This window comes from Fulvia fulva, chromosome 1, assembly GCF_020509005.1.
Source record: "Fulvia fulva chromosome 1, complete sequence".
Taxonomy (NCBI): Eukaryota; Fungi; Ascomycota; class Dothideomycetes; order Mycosphaerellales; family Mycosphaerellaceae; genus Fulvia; species Fulvia fulva.
Genome location: NC_063012.1, coordinates 1,841,979 through 1,858,071, shown reverse-complemented (window position 1 = coordinate 1,858,071; position 16,093 = coordinate 1,841,979). Strand labels below are relative to the sequence as shown.

Below are 16,093 nucleotides of genomic sequence, written 5' to 3'. Positions count from 1 at the left end.
ACGGTTCACCCTCTCCTCTACCGACACACCGACGTAGTGTCCACCTTTCAGGGCATGTAGAGGGACATGCTACCGATGCCGGGCGCGCCTTCATCGTCGTGGCGGTTGTTTGTGAGCCGCCTCAACTCTAAGTTCGAGAATGCATCGATCCGGGTCTGTCTTGCCTTTTGGCTGTTCGGTAAGGCTGCAATGTTTCGGCTGCCACACCTCCAATCACGTTTCTGATACTTGACTGTAGGCCTCATCAACAACGTCTTCTACGTGATCATCCTCACCGCCGCCCTCGACCTCGTCGGACCGTCCATACCCAAAGCGACAGTACTTCTAGCATGCATCGTGCCCGGACTGGCGACGAAGATTGTCACGCCCTATGTCATACACCTGATACCGTACTCTGTAAGGACAGTGATATTTGCGTTGCTGTCAACATGTGGCATGCTGGCGGTCGCCCTCTCGCCGAACACTACAGACGCATTCAGTTTGTCCAGTAAGCTAGCTGGCATAGTTGTCGCAAACATAAGTTCCGGCGCCGGAGAAGTGAACTTCCTCAGCCTCACACATTACTATGGGCACCTCAGTCTAGCAGCGTGGGGATCAGGCACTGGTGCAGCAGGTTTGATCGGAGCTGGTGCCTATACTCTCGCGACCACGACGTTTGGGGTCAGCGTCCATGCGACACTACTATCGAGCACCGTGCTGTCGGTGGTCATGCTGGGCAGCTACTTCATGCTGCTACCTCTGGCGCCGTTGAAGGGCGCGCGCCGAAAAGAGCGAGGATACGAACAAGTGGACCGCGAGGAGGATGTGGCAGCGACAGAGCACCCCGAATCAGCCGGCTTGCTCGCGCAAAGCGCTGCCAGATCCGCCTCACCAGCATACGGACAACATCACACCTGGATGGCGCGAGCATGGATTGATCTCAAAGCGAAGCTCGTGCGAGCCAAAGGCCTGGTCGTGCCGTACATGGTTCCATTGTTCCTGGTCTACCTGGCGGAATACACGATCAACCAGGGCGTTGCACCGACCTTGCTGTTCCCACTCGACGAGTCGCCCTTCAAACACTACCGAGCATTCTACCCAACCTACGGCACAATCTACCAAGTGGGAGTTTTCATTTCGAGGTCTTCACTACCATTCATCCGCATCAGGAGCTTGTACACTCCGACCTTCCTCCAAGTTCTCAACCTAGTCGCCCTCGCAGGACACGCTCTGTTTCCGTTCATCCCAACAGTCTGGTTTGTGTTTGTCGTCATTTTATGGGAAGGTCTACTTGGTGGTCTGGTCTACGTCTCGACATTTGCTGCCATCCGCGAAGACATAGCGGACGAAGAGCGAGAATTCAGCCTTGGAGCGGTCACTGTGAGCGATAGCGCTGGTATCTTCTTTGCCGGTCTGCTAGGAGCAGGGATGGAGACGGCGCTGTGCAACTGGCAGGTCAATCACGGAAGAGACTGGTGCAGAAAGCTTTGAGTGTGGTAAGTCTCCGATAGCCTTACTGTCAGCATCGTTGATACCACCAAGCACTATACCACCTTGAGCACTGTCTACACTCTGCTGTTGAGCCATGCATTTAAGCAGCGACTTTCCAGACACGGCAGACTGCATGCTGGTGCCAAGCCGATCGTCTCACTTTAGCCTAAGCTGGACCATGGTCACTGAAGAGGCTAATCTACAGTACACTTATATGAGGCCTGTGTTCTTCATAAACGTCTCCAAAGGGCAAAGTAACATACTCTTTCCCCCCGCGAACATGGCCGATTCAGCACCCCTCGTCCAGGACAACTTCTTCGCCGACCCTTCCGGCCGCGTCTTCAACAACAAACTATACATATATCCTTCCCACGATCGCCGCACCACCATCCCAGACGACGACAATGGCAGCCAATACGACATGGCCGACTACCACGTCCTCTCCATGGACGACATAGGCGGCAAAGTAACAGTCCACGGCAAAGCTTTCGGTCTCGAAGACGTCCCCTGGGCTTCGAAGCAACTTTGGGCACCCGATTGTGGCTACAAGAACGGAAAGTACTACTTCTACTTCCCAGCTAGGGACAAAGAGGGTATCTTCCGGATTGGCGTTGCTGTGAGTGACACGCCTGAAGGACCATTCAAACCGGAGGCGGAACCTATTGCTGGAAGCTATAGTATTGATCCTGCTGTGCTTGTTGATGATGATAGCGAGGCGTATTTGTATTTTGGCGGTATTTGGGGTGGTCAACTTCAGTGTTGGCGAACGGGCGAATTTGATGGCAATGCCTATCAAACTATGGAGGCTGCCGGAGATGAAGCAGCCCTCACGCCTCGAGTGGCGACACTAAGCGATGACATGAAGTCCTTCAACGGAGGCGTTCACGAGCTTGTGATCAATGACCGCGATGGGAAGCCGATCCACTCCAGCGACCACGACAGACGCTTCTTCGAGGCTGCTTGGATGCACAAGGGACCGAATGGCAGGTACTATTTCAGCTATAGCACAGGCGATACTCACTACATTGTCTACGCAGTAGGGGATTCACCCATTGGGCCTTTCACCTATGCCGGTCGGATCCTGGAGCCGGTACAGGGCTGGACTACGCATCATTCGATTGTTGAGTTCAAGGGCAAGACGTATCTTTGCTATCATGATACTTCGATATCTGGGCATAATCATTTGCGGTCTGCGAAGATTCGGGAGCTTGTGTATGATGAGGAGGGGCGGTTGAGGTTGGCTCATCCTCAGGAATGATTGGAGCGTGACGTTGGTAGGCAAAATGATGGAGGTATTTGATGCTCCAACGTATGACAAGATATTAAAGCATGTGAACAGTGGACAAGCAGTTGTCACACTTCTGCCTCCCAAGTGGCTACGTCAATGCCTGGCCTAGACGCTGCGGAAGCAGAGCATGAAGTGATCACGCACCTGCCATAGACGACCAACAGATCATACCACTAGCCCACGGTAACGGTTGAGACGCAGACAATACGCCGAATACAGAAGGTGACTTCCCAAACGCAAGAGAACACGACTCTCGTATCCCTCACAATTCACCCGGTAGTAGTTCTATTTACCCGGAGCTCCACATCGCTCTCCAAAGATCCGACTTGACGGTACATCGTGAGCCGGTCAGTCACCCATCGATACCGCTGTCAAGTCCTACACCATCACCCGTGAATCGAATCCCTCGCTTTCGTCCCCTACCACAATGGGTCGCGACAACGACCTCCAAGACAAAGTCTACGCCGTCACAGGTGGAGCCAGCGGAATCGGCCTTGCGACTTCCCAGCTTCTACTGTCGAGAGGCGCTGCAGTCGCAATTGGCGATGTCGACGATGCTGCTCTGGTAACTGCCAAGGAGACCTTGAGGGCGTTTGAGGGACGGGTGAGGTATACGAAAGTTAATGTGGCGGAGAGAGATTCTGTCGATGATTGGATTAAAGGTGTGGTGGAGCAATTCGGGAAGTTGTCGGGTGCTGCGAATTGTGCGGGAGTTATTGGGAAGCATCATGGGACGAGGATGGTGTGTAACATGTTGGTGTATTTGAAGGGGAAATGTTGGAATGTGCTGATGATGTGGGACGTGTAGGTAGAAGAGCTTGAGGATGATCAGTGGGATCTTATCATGGCTGTTAATCTTACGGGTACGCTTCCATCCACATTTTTGTGGTTCTCTGCAATGCATTAACTTTGGAAATCTTCTTCAGGCATGATGTACTGTCTCCGAGCCGAACTCCAAGCAATACCCGGTCCGGGAAGCATAGTCTGCGTCAGCTCAGTCCAAGGCACTCTCGGATTCGCCAAACACGCCGCCTACGCAGCAAGCAAGCACGGCGTTCTCGGCCTCGTCCGCTCTGCTGCCAAGGAAGTTGGCTCGCGCAACGTTCGCGTGAATGCCGTGACTCCGGGCTCGATCCAGACGCCCCTGATGGACAAGCGGAACGCTTTAGAGGGCGTGGAGCAGAGTGAGGAGACGACGCCTCTGGGTCGACTGGGGACGTCGGGGGAGGTGGCCACTTTGATTGTGTGGTTGTTGAGTGATGAGGCGACGTTCGTGACGGGGGCTACGTATGCTGTTGATGCTGGATGGGCTTGCTGATTGGGGTGGTGGGGGTTGGTGGTGTGGGGTTGTGGGCAAAGGGGGTGATGCTGAAGGTTTGGGTTGTTGCTGTGGAAGCGGTGCGTAGCTTGTTACTATGTGACGCTTGAAGGTAGATCAGCCTTCGAATTCTCTGTTCGTTCGCCAGTCAGTGCACTACGAAGCTCTACATGGCGACGACGGCGATAGCCTCCATAGCAGGAAACGGAACCCGGGTGACATAAAATGCATGACTTCTTCTATACTCGTAAAGTCCTGTTCCCATCTAGACGCCACCAATGCACCTTTATATTCAACATATGAGCAGTAATGTCGCACGCGCTACCGAGTCCCAAACTCAAGCGCAGCAAGAGCTTGGTCATTCGCAAATCTGTCCTTGACACTGACTTCTGACGCATAGCTGTTCGTCGACTTTAGGCTCGGTCGGTCCCGGAAAGTATCCCCCTCATTCATGAGTTTCGCCCACTCTACACGCTGTTCGTCTGTCAAGCAGACCATAGCTGCATCGTCCTGGATGTTGAACGATTTCCGGTAGCTAAGACGTGCCGACTCAGTTGCGCCGCTTGTTGAGTTCATGAAGCCTTTCACTGCTGACTTGGGCTTATATGACCTGACAGTTTTCACAGTGCAGACACTGAGCGGTCGGGGCGATTTGACGGAGGATGTGCGTGTTGTCGTCTCGGTCAGATCTGGATTGCGAGACAGATCAACGTGATCGAACGGATCGCTGTTCATGGAATCTGGCGTATAATTCTGGTCACGGATAAGACTTGGGACCGGGGGGACCTCCTCATCTTCCGAGTCGTCTGGGTTTGAGGATGCCCACCAGGAGCGGCGCTTTGGTCCTCTCACGGTGCTGGTAGTAGATCCGATGGACGCAGCTCTGGACGCAGCTCTGCGATGTCTCTTATCCGAAGGCACGGTGGCTGTCGTGGACGGATTCGTTTCAGGCACGCTAATTGGCATTGGCGGCAGTGGTGGCATATCTGCTGCCGTTATGGTCGGTCGGTTGGACGAGAACCATGATTTCCTCCTGCTCAACGTGTGTCCGAAGGAGAATCGTTTCGACTTGGAAGTAGTGGCGGACGTCTGCGACTCGTTCGACGCAGCAGTGCCGGGTGGCATCATCTCGAACTCATCTCGCGACTTCTCGGCTCGCCTGAAGGCTCGTCCTGGCATGGAAGGAACATTCTCATCATCATCAGGTCGGCCTCCGACAATGCTGCTGCGGCGGTCGCTCGATCGAGTCTGTGTCTTGTATTGTGACAAGTTTGCACCTCTACTTTTCCTCCGTTCTTCTTTGCTGGCGGGAACGCGAGCTGTTGCAGCGGTGGATGGATGTGAAGGCAATGCAATCATCGGTCCCGTTGTTGTTTCGTATGAGCCGATCCTTTCGTGTCTCGGAGTGGACGCCAAACGAAGGCCATTTGAGCGACGTGCTGGTTGCGACCGATGTGTTTCGGCTTTTGTTTTCGGTCCACGCCACTGGGCGAAGAAGGACGCAAGACCCATGTCGTTTGATGTGAAACAAGTATCGTGCTGTAGAATCGACTCCGTATGCTACACGCAACAGGCTGCTGTATGTGCTCGTCCCAAAGTGAGTTGAAGCAAGTTCAGGTCACTGGTCAACAAAGATTCAGACGAGTGATGGGCAATGAAGGAGCGAAACGTAGGTGAGCCTTACGCCTCGCTATCCCATGGAGATCTATATTGCGTGGTCGTGGCATCTTAACGGTGTTCTGGCTGGCGCCATGTGCATTGAAATGATTGAAGCGTGGAACGCACGGCTGTCTGTCCGTTAGCTCGATGTGAACCTTCTTCTCCTTGCTGAGCGTGCACTAAGATACAACGGCCTCTAGTCGTGGCGTCGCCGAGAACATTGTGGATGTCTGCTGTCCGCCACCAAGGTTAGCTTGGACAGTGAGTCGCTAGACTGGATGTGTAGCAGTCTGAAGTGTGTGAAGTCGCTGCCATTGCTTTAGGCCCCGTATGCCTCATCGCGATTCATCGATCATCTGATAGATTCTCAATAATCTAAAATCGAGGGCCAGATTAATCGATAACCTAAGGATTCTTGGTATACGGCTTCAGGTTCCAAGTTATTCGTCACGTGCCCTTGAAATGCAAGCTGTAGATTATCGGATTCTGGGTGAGAAACAACCTCCAGAAAGCAGGTTATTCGATTATCAGGATATAGCTGCCTGTTCGAGACAGCGAGCAGCGAACAGCGAGATAATCTCATAATCTTATAGTTTAATCGATTCTCGAGGCATACGCACAGGTTCTCATAATCGAAAACCGATAATGTCTAGAGATTATAGCAAATTATCAGGTTAATCGCGATGAGGTATACGGGGCCTTACAGTGAGATGCAGCACGCATACTGCTCTTTCACCGGCATGTTGATCTCAAGCCTGCAGGTGATGGTTACGAGCACGGCTTTGACGGGATAGGCGATGGTGTCGAAGTTTGAAGCCGTCAATGTCTCTTTTCGGTCTAGCAAATCTGTGGAGCGCGCATGTGGCTGCCGTCGAAGAATGGACTAGACCGCTTTTCTGGGACCTTTTCTCGCCGCTCCAAATCAGAACGCGGTACGAAGTCTGGAGTTGAAACGGTATCTGCCCTGCTGGTGAACGCTCTCCGCAAACGAAATGCTGGGTCCATCTTGAGCAGTGCCGAGCAGGTGGCCTTGGTGGCTTCGATTGAAAGGCGGCATAGTAAGGGTTCGGCATGAGGGAAAGAAACCATCAAATTCGTCATGCGAGCAACCTGTGTCGACTGGGAAAAGCGCCCTGCCGAGCAGACCTGTTTCGCAAGTGCTGAAGCACTATCGAGACGTGGCCTGATGATGAGAGTCTTCGAGGTCGAGATGTGGAAGTGGAAGGTTCGATACACAAAACTTTCCATTCGGTCCCGGCTGCCGAGTGTCGTCCCTCGAAGCGATGGGCCTTCGTTGTCTCGTCTTTCGCCTTCCTGTTCCCACTTCTGGGGCATGTGCTGAGAAGCGCGCACATAAGCGACGTTGAGTTAGTGTAGTCTACTCACGGCTATGCGCAAAAGCATTGGAGCCGAGCCGTTTGACCATCCAGATCTTATGGCCCATTTCAGACTGGAGCCAGCCACGAAGAAAATGTACAGTACACCGATTGATTTGCGGTCTTCACATAGCTCTGCTCTCTGCTCCTCAACGGACAGCAAGAAGTGTCCAAAGACTTTAATCCCACAGCAGGAATGCAGAAGGTGAGGCACTACTGCACGATCTTGCATGCGTTGGCCTCGATCGCTGTCACGTATAGCTGTGTGCCTGATCTGCAGACTTCTTGCGTCGATTGAATGAGACAAGGTGTACTGATGTTTACAATCATTGTTGTAGTGGTGACTTCACATGCAGCCGTGCACGGAAGGTGATAGTCTCACGAATCCCGCAACCCTCGCGCGCCCTCCCTTACAAGAGCCGTATGATCGCAGCACGCTTCTTCTCACTTCTTCGCAGCACCGGATGACCATGCTGGGTAAAGTGCTTCCATTCGCCGTCCGCGATTGTAGATCGGCGCCCGTCTCATCGGAGATCGTGTCTGATATAACTTCCGGTAGGATATTAGAGCTGCGGCGCATATGAGCATGCGCGTGGGCTGTTTCGAGTACAAAGCCTGAACTCGTATGGTTCCACGGCCATTTTATGCGACCTGATGTTGCACGTAAGTCGGCCAGTCCACTGCTTGCAGCCCCTTGTCGTGACCTGACAGAGCCAGCTATGTGCCCCTGAGAGGAGGGAGACCTTCTCTGTCACTGCGTTCTGTGCATGTAGTATGTCCCGCACAACACGTCTGCCGGGCTGACATTCGTGCGATCATAGCGTATTTGAACGTGCTCTCAGTGTCTCATGACTTCAACAGCTTGTTGCGCTTCTCCCTCCTCTTCAATCTCTCGACACGTTTCTTGTGCATCTTCTCTGCCATCTTCTCATAGCGCTCCTTCTCCTCTTTCGCAGCGCGCTTGTCCTTGATGGCTTGAATCCTCCGCTGAACCAGAAAATCAGTATTTGCAGGTGGCTACTGTACTCCGAGAAGTCCCACGTACCTGTCGCTCTTCCTCTTTCTCTGCCTTCATCTCCTTCTCAGTAGCCTTGATCTCGTTGACCTGCGACTCCCGCGCTACGCGCTTCGCATACGCTGTCTGTCCCGCAGTCGGACGGAAGGGCCTCTTAGTCTCGTGCCAGCCTTTGCCATTCTTGCGGAGACCGGTCACCTGCGCAGCCTTTGCGACAGGAATCGCAGCGGGCGTCGAAGCTACCGTCTCAGCCATGGCGATGTTAGCGACTACGAACACTCGGCGCTCGTACGATTTCGAGTTGTGGGAAGATCTTCACAGGAAAATGGCGCAAAATTGCCGGGCTCTAGGTTGATGGAGCCGCTTGAGCGAGCCGCCGCCAATCGCGGGCCCTCGTCTTGGATGTCATCGAAATCTGACTTCAATGAGTCGCTTCTTCTCACGAAGGAACAACTCACCATGGCAGTAATTGACCCCCACTTGGTTTCTTCCGACTTCCGCAACATCGCGCCTTGCAGACTTGTATTTCTCGTGTACATTTCACCTTACAAAACCACACAAGCTGTCTGTTTTACCTAGGTTGTCTCGTCGCTATTAGACTTAGATCGACAATATATATATAGTTAACTAACTAACGTACTTCACTACCGAGCGGGCCACACCACCGAGCGGGCCACTTTTACTAAGAACTATACCACTTCCACTTTGATTACGACGGTATCTTAACACGACGACATCCTACAGAATCGTTACTAGGAGGACAATTCCTCTTCAGATTCTTCGCTATCTAGCAAGTCTACTTAATAGGTGCGTACGTTATGCCCCGACTCGCTATATCGCTTATAGCGTCGTAGCCTTAGTGCTAGCCGAACACTATCTAGCGACTCTCTACTCACTTCCTGCCTCCTAGTATCCTCTAGAGGTATCAATTAAGACGCCTTATCGAAGGTTAGAGACCCTCTAGACTGAACGTACTTACGCTTTCGTACTTTCCGCTATATAAGGGCCTCGTTAGACTTACGTAGCTTACTAATCTTGCTTCGTATAAGAGCTATCTAATGCGCTATCTCTCTACTCCCTCTCTATTACTCTATTAAACGACCTTCCTCTTTCTACTACGCCTTTCTAAACCCGTAACGACGCTCTAAGACGTAATGACACCTATTATAAACCCTGTCTCGTCGAAGTTATAGGTGTCCTAGTTAAGGATACTATACTTCTCCTTTATATTACGTATAAGCAAGAACTACTTCTTAATAACGTCTAGATCTTCTATTAGGGCTCGCTAACGATCGTATCTACGTATTATACGAACTATTAGCTTACGACACCGCCTAATAAACCTATCTGTCTAATTAAGACTAGCGGGCTTAAGACCATTCTCTTATAGTAATAAATCGGCCATTACTCGTATACTAGCCTTTAATAGCGGGAAACCTCTAAGATCTAGCTCGAGTATATACTTAAGTATTACCCTCTCTTCTAGCTCTATAAGCTTCTTTAAATTAGGCTCGTAGTCACCCCGAGGAGGTCGTCTATTTAATCGACACCCTAGTATAGTTCGAGACGCGTCGTATACCTTTATAGCAAGTCGATTCGTAATTGTCGCGTCGCGTTTCGTAGCCTAGATAGCTAAGGTCAGTTTAGCCTTGTTTAAAGACAATATACGCTAACGTACTTTACTACTAAGCGGGCTATACTACCGAGCGGGCCACTTTTGCTAAGAACTATACCACTTCTATAGATATAGCTATATAACTACTACTATAGCGTATATTGTCTTTAAACGAGGCCAAACTAACCTTAGCTATCTAGGCTACAAAACGCGACGCGATAATTACGAATCGACTTGCTATAAAGGTATACGACGCGTCTCGAACTATACTAGGGTATCGATTGAATAGACAACCTCCTCGGAGTGACTACGAGCCTAATTCGAAGAAGCTTATAGAGCTAGAAGAGAGGGTGATACTTAAGTATATACTCGAGCTAGATCTTAGAGGTTTCCCGCTATTAAAGGCTAGTATACGAGTAATGGCCGATTTATTACTATAAGAGAAGGGTCTTAAGCCCGCTAGTCTTAATTAGATAGATAGGTTTATTAGGCGGTGTCGTAAGCTAATAGTTCGTATAATACGTAGATACGATCGTTAGCGAGCCCTAATAGAAGATCTAGACGTTATTAAGAAGTAGTTCTTGCTTATAGATAGATAGATTTGTCATTCCCCTGTTCTAGGACCCTATCCGGCCTATATAGGTATATATCTATTGTTATATACAAAGGGAAACCCGAATAGGTGAAAACCCTTCCCGCCCCCGACTACTCCTTATCTAGTTTAGCTTTCCCTCTAAACGTACGTAGTCTATGTCACTACCCCGTTAGCCCCCGCTCCTAGCCGGTCTCGTCGCGCTACGTCGTATCCTCTCTTCCTATACTGTTCCTACTAGGCGGTACTATTCTAGCCAGCCCTTCTCTAGTATCTAGTTCGTAATACGCCGTAGGTCCTTAGCGTTGTTAAGAAGTGCCCTAATCGTCCGGTTCCTCGCCTTTGCTATCTACTCCCCCCTTCCTAGCGACCACCTCGGATAGACGAGGAGTGCGTACCGTACGTTCTAGGAGCGATAGCCGTAGGGGTAGCTAGTATTCGTGTATCCTAGAACCTTCCTCTATAATAGGTACCCCTAGAGGCCGATATGTTCGCTTCGTAGTTAGGTTGCTATACTACTCTATGCCCTCGTAAGGCGGTAGTAGATAAGCTTCGGGGGGTACTTAACCGCGGATTTTGTAGCTAACTATTCCTTAGGTTGTCCCGCTAGCTAAGGGCGTCTACTATACCCTACAACCTAGTTGTTCCACCTCTCTTTCTATAGTTGCTCTATAAACGATTTCTTACCTTCCTATTATATTACTAGCTATTCGTCCCTTACCCGGTAGTTCGGCTCGTTTCCGGGTCGAATGCCCCTATACGCTAGTACTAATTCGCGGGCCCTTACGACTATACTAGCGATGACCTTCTATACTAGGTACTATACCGACTTGCCTAAGTAGGAGGTCCGTAGTCCCTAGATATATAGGTCGATCGGCGGTATAGCGGTCTCGTACTTAAGTATCCTCGTTAGTATCGACTTATATACCCCGGTGACCTTCCTTAGGCATTAGTTTTGGATCTTCGCTAGCGGCGCGACGAGTCCCTTCGATAGGCAGGCCCTCTCGCCTAAGGACTATACTTAGCTACTATAGGTAAGGACTGGCCGTATAATAGCCGTATATAGAAGTCGTAACTACCGGAAGTCCGCCCCCTATATAGACGTAGTGAGCCTCTAGTATAATGCTATATTCTGTTTAGCTTTCCGTAATATTGCCTATACGTACTTCCTCTACCGTAGCGCCGGGTCTACCTATAGTCCGAGGATCCTAAGCTAATTTGCCGGGTTAGTCGTATGCCCCTATATCTAGATAGAAGCTTGCATATTGTAGAACCGTAGCCGGCGCGTAAAGTGTATTAGATTATACTTTTCTAGGGCAAACCGAGCCCCGTGCCTCCTAGCCTAGTCCTCGTAGATCTTGTGCTTCTCTTCTAGTAGCCTATAGTTCTCCTTAGTCGAGGAAGACTACGCTAGGATGTTTATGTCGTCTACGAAGCCGCTCGTAGCGGTGTTCTAGGATTCTAGGGCTAGGAGTAGCGTCGCTATAAAGAAGAGGAACAGAATAGGTACTAGCGTTAAGCCTTACGGGATTCTAGTATAGACTACTTAAAATAGGCTTCTATACTAGCCGACTAGGATCGACGTACTACGGTTTTAGAGGTAGGACCGTACGAAGTTAACAAGCTACTTAGGGAGTCCTTTCGACCTTAGGATGTAGAGTAGCCGCGGGTATAACACGTAGTCAAAGGCTCCCGATATGTCTAGGCTAAGTAAGGAAGCTACCTTGTCCCTATTCTTATACTAGATAGCCTTTACCTAAGAGGTAATAAGTTCTATCGCGGATAGCGTCGATCGCTATAGGCGCGTACCTATCTAGGTGTCCGGGAGTAGGGAGTGTTCCTCTACCGCCTCGGAGAGTCTCGTTATAACTAGCTTCTTAAGCGCCTTCCTAAGAGTATTAAGGAGCGTAATTAGGCGGTACGACTTTACCTACGTATAGTCTTCCTTCTACGGCTTACGTAGGACTACTGTCGTCGATTGTTTAAAAGCTATCGGGTGGTACCCGGTCTATAGGCAGGCGTTAAAGATCGCTATAACTACTAGGGCTAGTTAATCTCTACACTTCTTTAGTAGCTCGTTTAGGATCCTATCCGGCCCCGGGGCTTTCTTTGCCGGCAACTTCCTTAGTATAGCGGCAACTTCTCCCTCGGACACCTCCTATTAGACCGCGATGCTAGGGGCTAGGGGAGTAGAGCTGTTTATATCGCTTAGATTAGCCTCGACTAGGGGCGGGAAGAACTTGCTAGCTAGTAGACGCGCCTTAGCCTCGGGGTCGCTAACCGGGCCACTAGGCGATTATAGCGCTAGGATAGAGAAGGAGGGGCTCTATATAGGGTCCTGTCGGGCCCATTTTGCTAGCTTCTATATCCTCTCTAGCTTACCGGCGATTTCTTCTACTATAGCCCTCTAGCCGACTACTTTCTCCCTTCGTATTATAGCTTTCTTCTATTAGTATACCTCCCTATATACGTTCTAGGCCTCCTCGCTATAGCTGCTCGTCCACACCCGGCGGGCTCTCCTTGCTTCTCTTACTACCGTAGTATACTCCGGCGTCTAGTATAGTTTAGACTATATCGTTAGTTAGGTAAGCGGAACGTAAAGTAAGGTCGCTTTTCTTATTTCGTCTATCAACCCCTAGACTACTTCGGCTATCTCGTCTTTACTGTTATATTGCTACTACGCGATCTAGACTAGCCTCTTAGAGTTATCGAGGTACGCCTAGATGTTAGCCTAGTAGGCCTTTCCCTAGTTTAGCTTAGGGGTTCCCGCTAGTATACGTTATATCTATATCGTAATAGAGGTCCTGACTAGTATGTAGTCTAACGACGCCTCGAGTTTATATTCGATCCTATAGTAGGTTACCGTATAGTAGTAGCTATCTAAGATCTAGGAGAGGTCGATCGTGCCTTAGAGTCCCCCTCTCTTCTAGGTGCCTAGGTCCTTCGGGGTATTAAGGGCAATTACGTTACTCGCTATCAAGTCGAGTACTTCGTCGGCTATAGGGTGCGGCTATATAAGGCTTTCCTAGGAAGGGTAGTATATATTAAAGTCTCCTACTACGATGTGGCACCCTTGTCTCTTAAGCGCACTGTCTAGGTATCTATAGACCCCTAGGTCGCGGCTAGACCTCGAGGCTAGCGGTTGTATATATAGGTTGTGTATCTAGGTACTACCTACGTAGAGGGAGGTAATATCGCCCCCGCCTTCTTCGTCTACGTAGTACACTACCTCCTAGTCGGATTCTAGTATGTCCTTACTGACATAGAAGCACGTACGGGGTCTGCCGTCGCCTCGTAGGCATGTCGTATAGCCTAGTAACTTGTAGGTCGTTAGTCTCTTATAGTGCGGGCTAATCTATAGCTCCTAGATTATAAGGACGTAGTAGACGCGCGGGTCCGCCTCGTATAGGAAATGGTTCTAGACTATATCCTTACTATAGTTAACGTTATACTAGATGATACTAAGCGTGTCGAGGCTAGTTATCGGCATCGATAATCATTTCCTCTATAGCGTCCTATGTCCTACTGCCCTATACGTCCTAGTCTACGCCTATCGGCTATATACTAAAGGGGAGCCGGGCCTAGTTAGATTCCCTCGCCGTAGCTAGTAGAGTACGTAGCCTCCCGTACGCCCTAGGTTACGTATCCTTTATATCGTTCTCGGCCCTAGGGCGCTTATACCCGACCGCCGCTAGCTAGTTCCGGTGTAGGCTAGCCTTACGGTCGCCGTAGAATCTTAGGGCGACGGTTCTGTTTATGATTGCCTTGTTTTTCGCTAGTTTCCGCTATAGGCATTCCGCGCTATACGATAGGTAGTGCCCCGGACAGTTCGCGTACCGTCTCGTAGCCGATATATAGTCCCTAGATATATAGTCTCCTATATAGTTCGAGCAGGCCTACTTGTTTATATACGTGTAGGTTTAGTATCTATACTATTAGCATTTAAAGTATTAGAGGACACAAAAGGATAAGGAGTGCTTTTCTACTGTCTTAAGGCTATATTACTAGACTAGGCCTTGTTCTATCGCTAGATCCGCCGCTTTCGCGTCTTATAGCTATACTATTAGCGCCGAGGCCTTCTTGCCTTCTAGCCGTTTCCTATAGAGCCAAGTCGCCTTCTGGATTAGAGAGTTAAGAGTGACCGGGTTGTCCTCTTAGAGAGCGCGTAGGTAACCCTAGTTAGTTAGGTCAAACTCCTTAGGTATATCGTAGACTAGGATCGTGAATTATTTCGTTAAGACCTTCGCTAATGCCGTAACCTTAGATGCCTACTATAGCTATGCCTCTAGGTGCCTCCTAGTAGTAGCAGAGCTAGTATAGATCTATAGAGTGCCGTTAGACTATTAGTTCACTACGACTACCCCTAGTTAGTTAATTCGTTAGGCGAGCTCCTTATTCGATAGCTTCGTAACTTCGGCCTAGTCTTCCTTTACTATAATGCGGATCGTAACTACATCGTGCGTTAGGCGGGGGCCTAGTATCGATACCGCGACCGATGCCTAGCTATAGGGGTGTTGATTCCGGGTGGCCTTACTAATCGCCTAGGACGTCGTCCTTATTTCTTGTTGCCCTCGGTAATACGACAGTATAAGCGCCGTACGTAGCTAAGTAATCATTACCTATAGAGACCGGTAAGGGAGCTAATCGTTAGTTTCTATACTTTTTGCGTCCTCTATAAGTTGCTACTAGTTGTCTTAAGGGGGCTTCGCCTATAGGGCCGTAGGCGCCGTTAGTACCGTAGTCTAGGCTACTATTACCTAGGAGTTGCCTAATGTAGCTAGGCACCTCCGCGGCGTTTAGAGCTAAAGAAACAGGGTAAAGAGAGCTTTAAGCTATCTAGATTAAATAAGGTAGAACTCCCTTAGTCCTAGGGGTAGTGGCCTACTTTGTATATCGTTAGAATAGCCTTGATAAGAGCTTTCGAATATGTCTTATTTTGGCGTAGAGATCGATAAGCCGACGCGTCGAGTAGGTAGGGTTATATTAGTACGAGTATATAGTAATATTCAGTTCTTGCTTATACGTAATATAAAGGAGAAGTATAGTATCCTTAACTAGGACACCTATAACTTCGACGAGACAGGGTTTATAATAGGTGTCATTACGTCTTAGAGCGTCGTTACGGGTTTAGAAAGGCGTAGTAGAAAGAGGAAGGTCGTTTAATAGAGTAATAGAGAGGGAGTAGAGAGATAGCGTATTAGATAGCTCTTATACGAAGCAAGATTAGTTAGCTATATAAGTCTAACGAGGCCCTTATATAGCGGAAAGTACGAAAGCGTAAGTACGTTTAGTCTAGATAGTCTCTAACCTTCGATAAGGCGTCGTTATTCATACCTCTAGAGGATACTAGGAGGTAGGAAGTAAGTAGAGAGTCGCTAGATAGTGTTCGGCTAGTACTAAGGCTACGACGCTATAAGCGATATAGCGAGTCGGGGTATAACGTACGTACCTATTAAGTAGACTCGAAGTCGCTCAAACGGTAATACGAGGTATTAAGGGAGTTCTACCTTATTTAATCTAGATAGCTTAAAGTTCTCTTCACTCTATTTCTTTAGCTCTAGACGCCGTAGAGGTGCCTAGCTATATTAGGCAACTCCTAGGTAATAGTAGCCTAGGCTACGGTACTAACGGCGCCTACGGCTCTATAGGCGAAGCTCCCCTAAGACAACTAGTAGCAACTTATAGAGGACGTAAAAAGTATAGAAAGTAATAATTAGCCCCTATACCGGTCTCTATAGGTAATAATCACTTAGCTACGTA

At 49.5% G+C, this 16,093-nt stretch overlaps 5 protein-coding genes across 5 annotated transcripts; 3 read left to right on the top strand and 2 right to left on the bottom strand.

The window, feature by feature from the left end:
• Window positions 1-66: 66 nt before the first annotated feature.
• Window positions 67-1,470, top strand: CLAFUR5_00440 (uncharacterized protein; the record flags this gene model as incomplete). Its single annotated transcript, XM_047899588.1, has 2 exons — window positions 67-178; window positions 239-1,470. 2 exons carry the CDS (start codon window positions 67-69, stop codon window positions 1,468-1,470), a joined length of 1,344 nt encoding a protein of 447 aa, XP_047756355.1.
• Window positions 1,471-1,750: 280 nt separating this feature from the next.
• Window positions 1,751-2,728, top strand: CLAFUR5_00439 (Xylosidase/arabinosidase; the record flags this gene model as incomplete). The annotated part of the gene is made up of 1 exon (XM_047899587.1): window positions 1,751-2,728. One exon carries the CDS (start codon window positions 1,751-1,753, stop codon window positions 2,726-2,728), a length of 978 nt encoding a protein of 325 aa, XP_047757405.1.
• A 457-nt stretch (window positions 2,729-3,185) lies between these two features.
• On the top strand, window positions 3,186-4,076 carry CLAFUR5_00438 (Short-chain dehydrogenase/reductase ABA4; the record flags this gene model as incomplete). The annotated part of the gene is made up of 3 exons (XM_047899586.1): window positions 3,186-3,500; window positions 3,567-3,621; window positions 3,685-4,076. 3 exons carry the CDS (start codon window positions 3,186-3,188, stop codon window positions 4,074-4,076), a joined length of 762 nt encoding a protein of 253 aa, XP_047757406.1.
• A 321-nt stretch (window positions 4,077-4,397) lies between these two features.
• On the bottom strand, window positions 4,398-5,588 carry CLAFUR5_00437 (uncharacterized protein; the record flags this gene model as incomplete). The annotated part of the gene is made up of 1 exon (XM_047899585.1): window positions 4,398-5,588. The coding sequence occupies one exon, from the start codon at window positions 5,586-5,588 to the stop codon at window positions 4,398-4,400; it is 1,191 nt and encodes a 396-aa protein (XP_047757411.1).
• Window positions 5,589-7,957: 2,369 nt separating this feature from the next.
• Window positions 7,958-8,381, bottom strand: CLAFUR5_00436 (rRNA-processing protein cgrA; the record flags this gene model as incomplete). Its single annotated transcript, XM_047899584.1, has 2 exons — window positions 7,958-8,098; window positions 8,157-8,381. 2 exons carry the CDS (start codon window positions 8,379-8,381, stop codon window positions 7,958-7,960), a joined length of 366 nt encoding a protein of 121 aa, XP_047757412.1.
• Window positions 8,382-16,093: the final 7,712 nt, after the last annotated feature.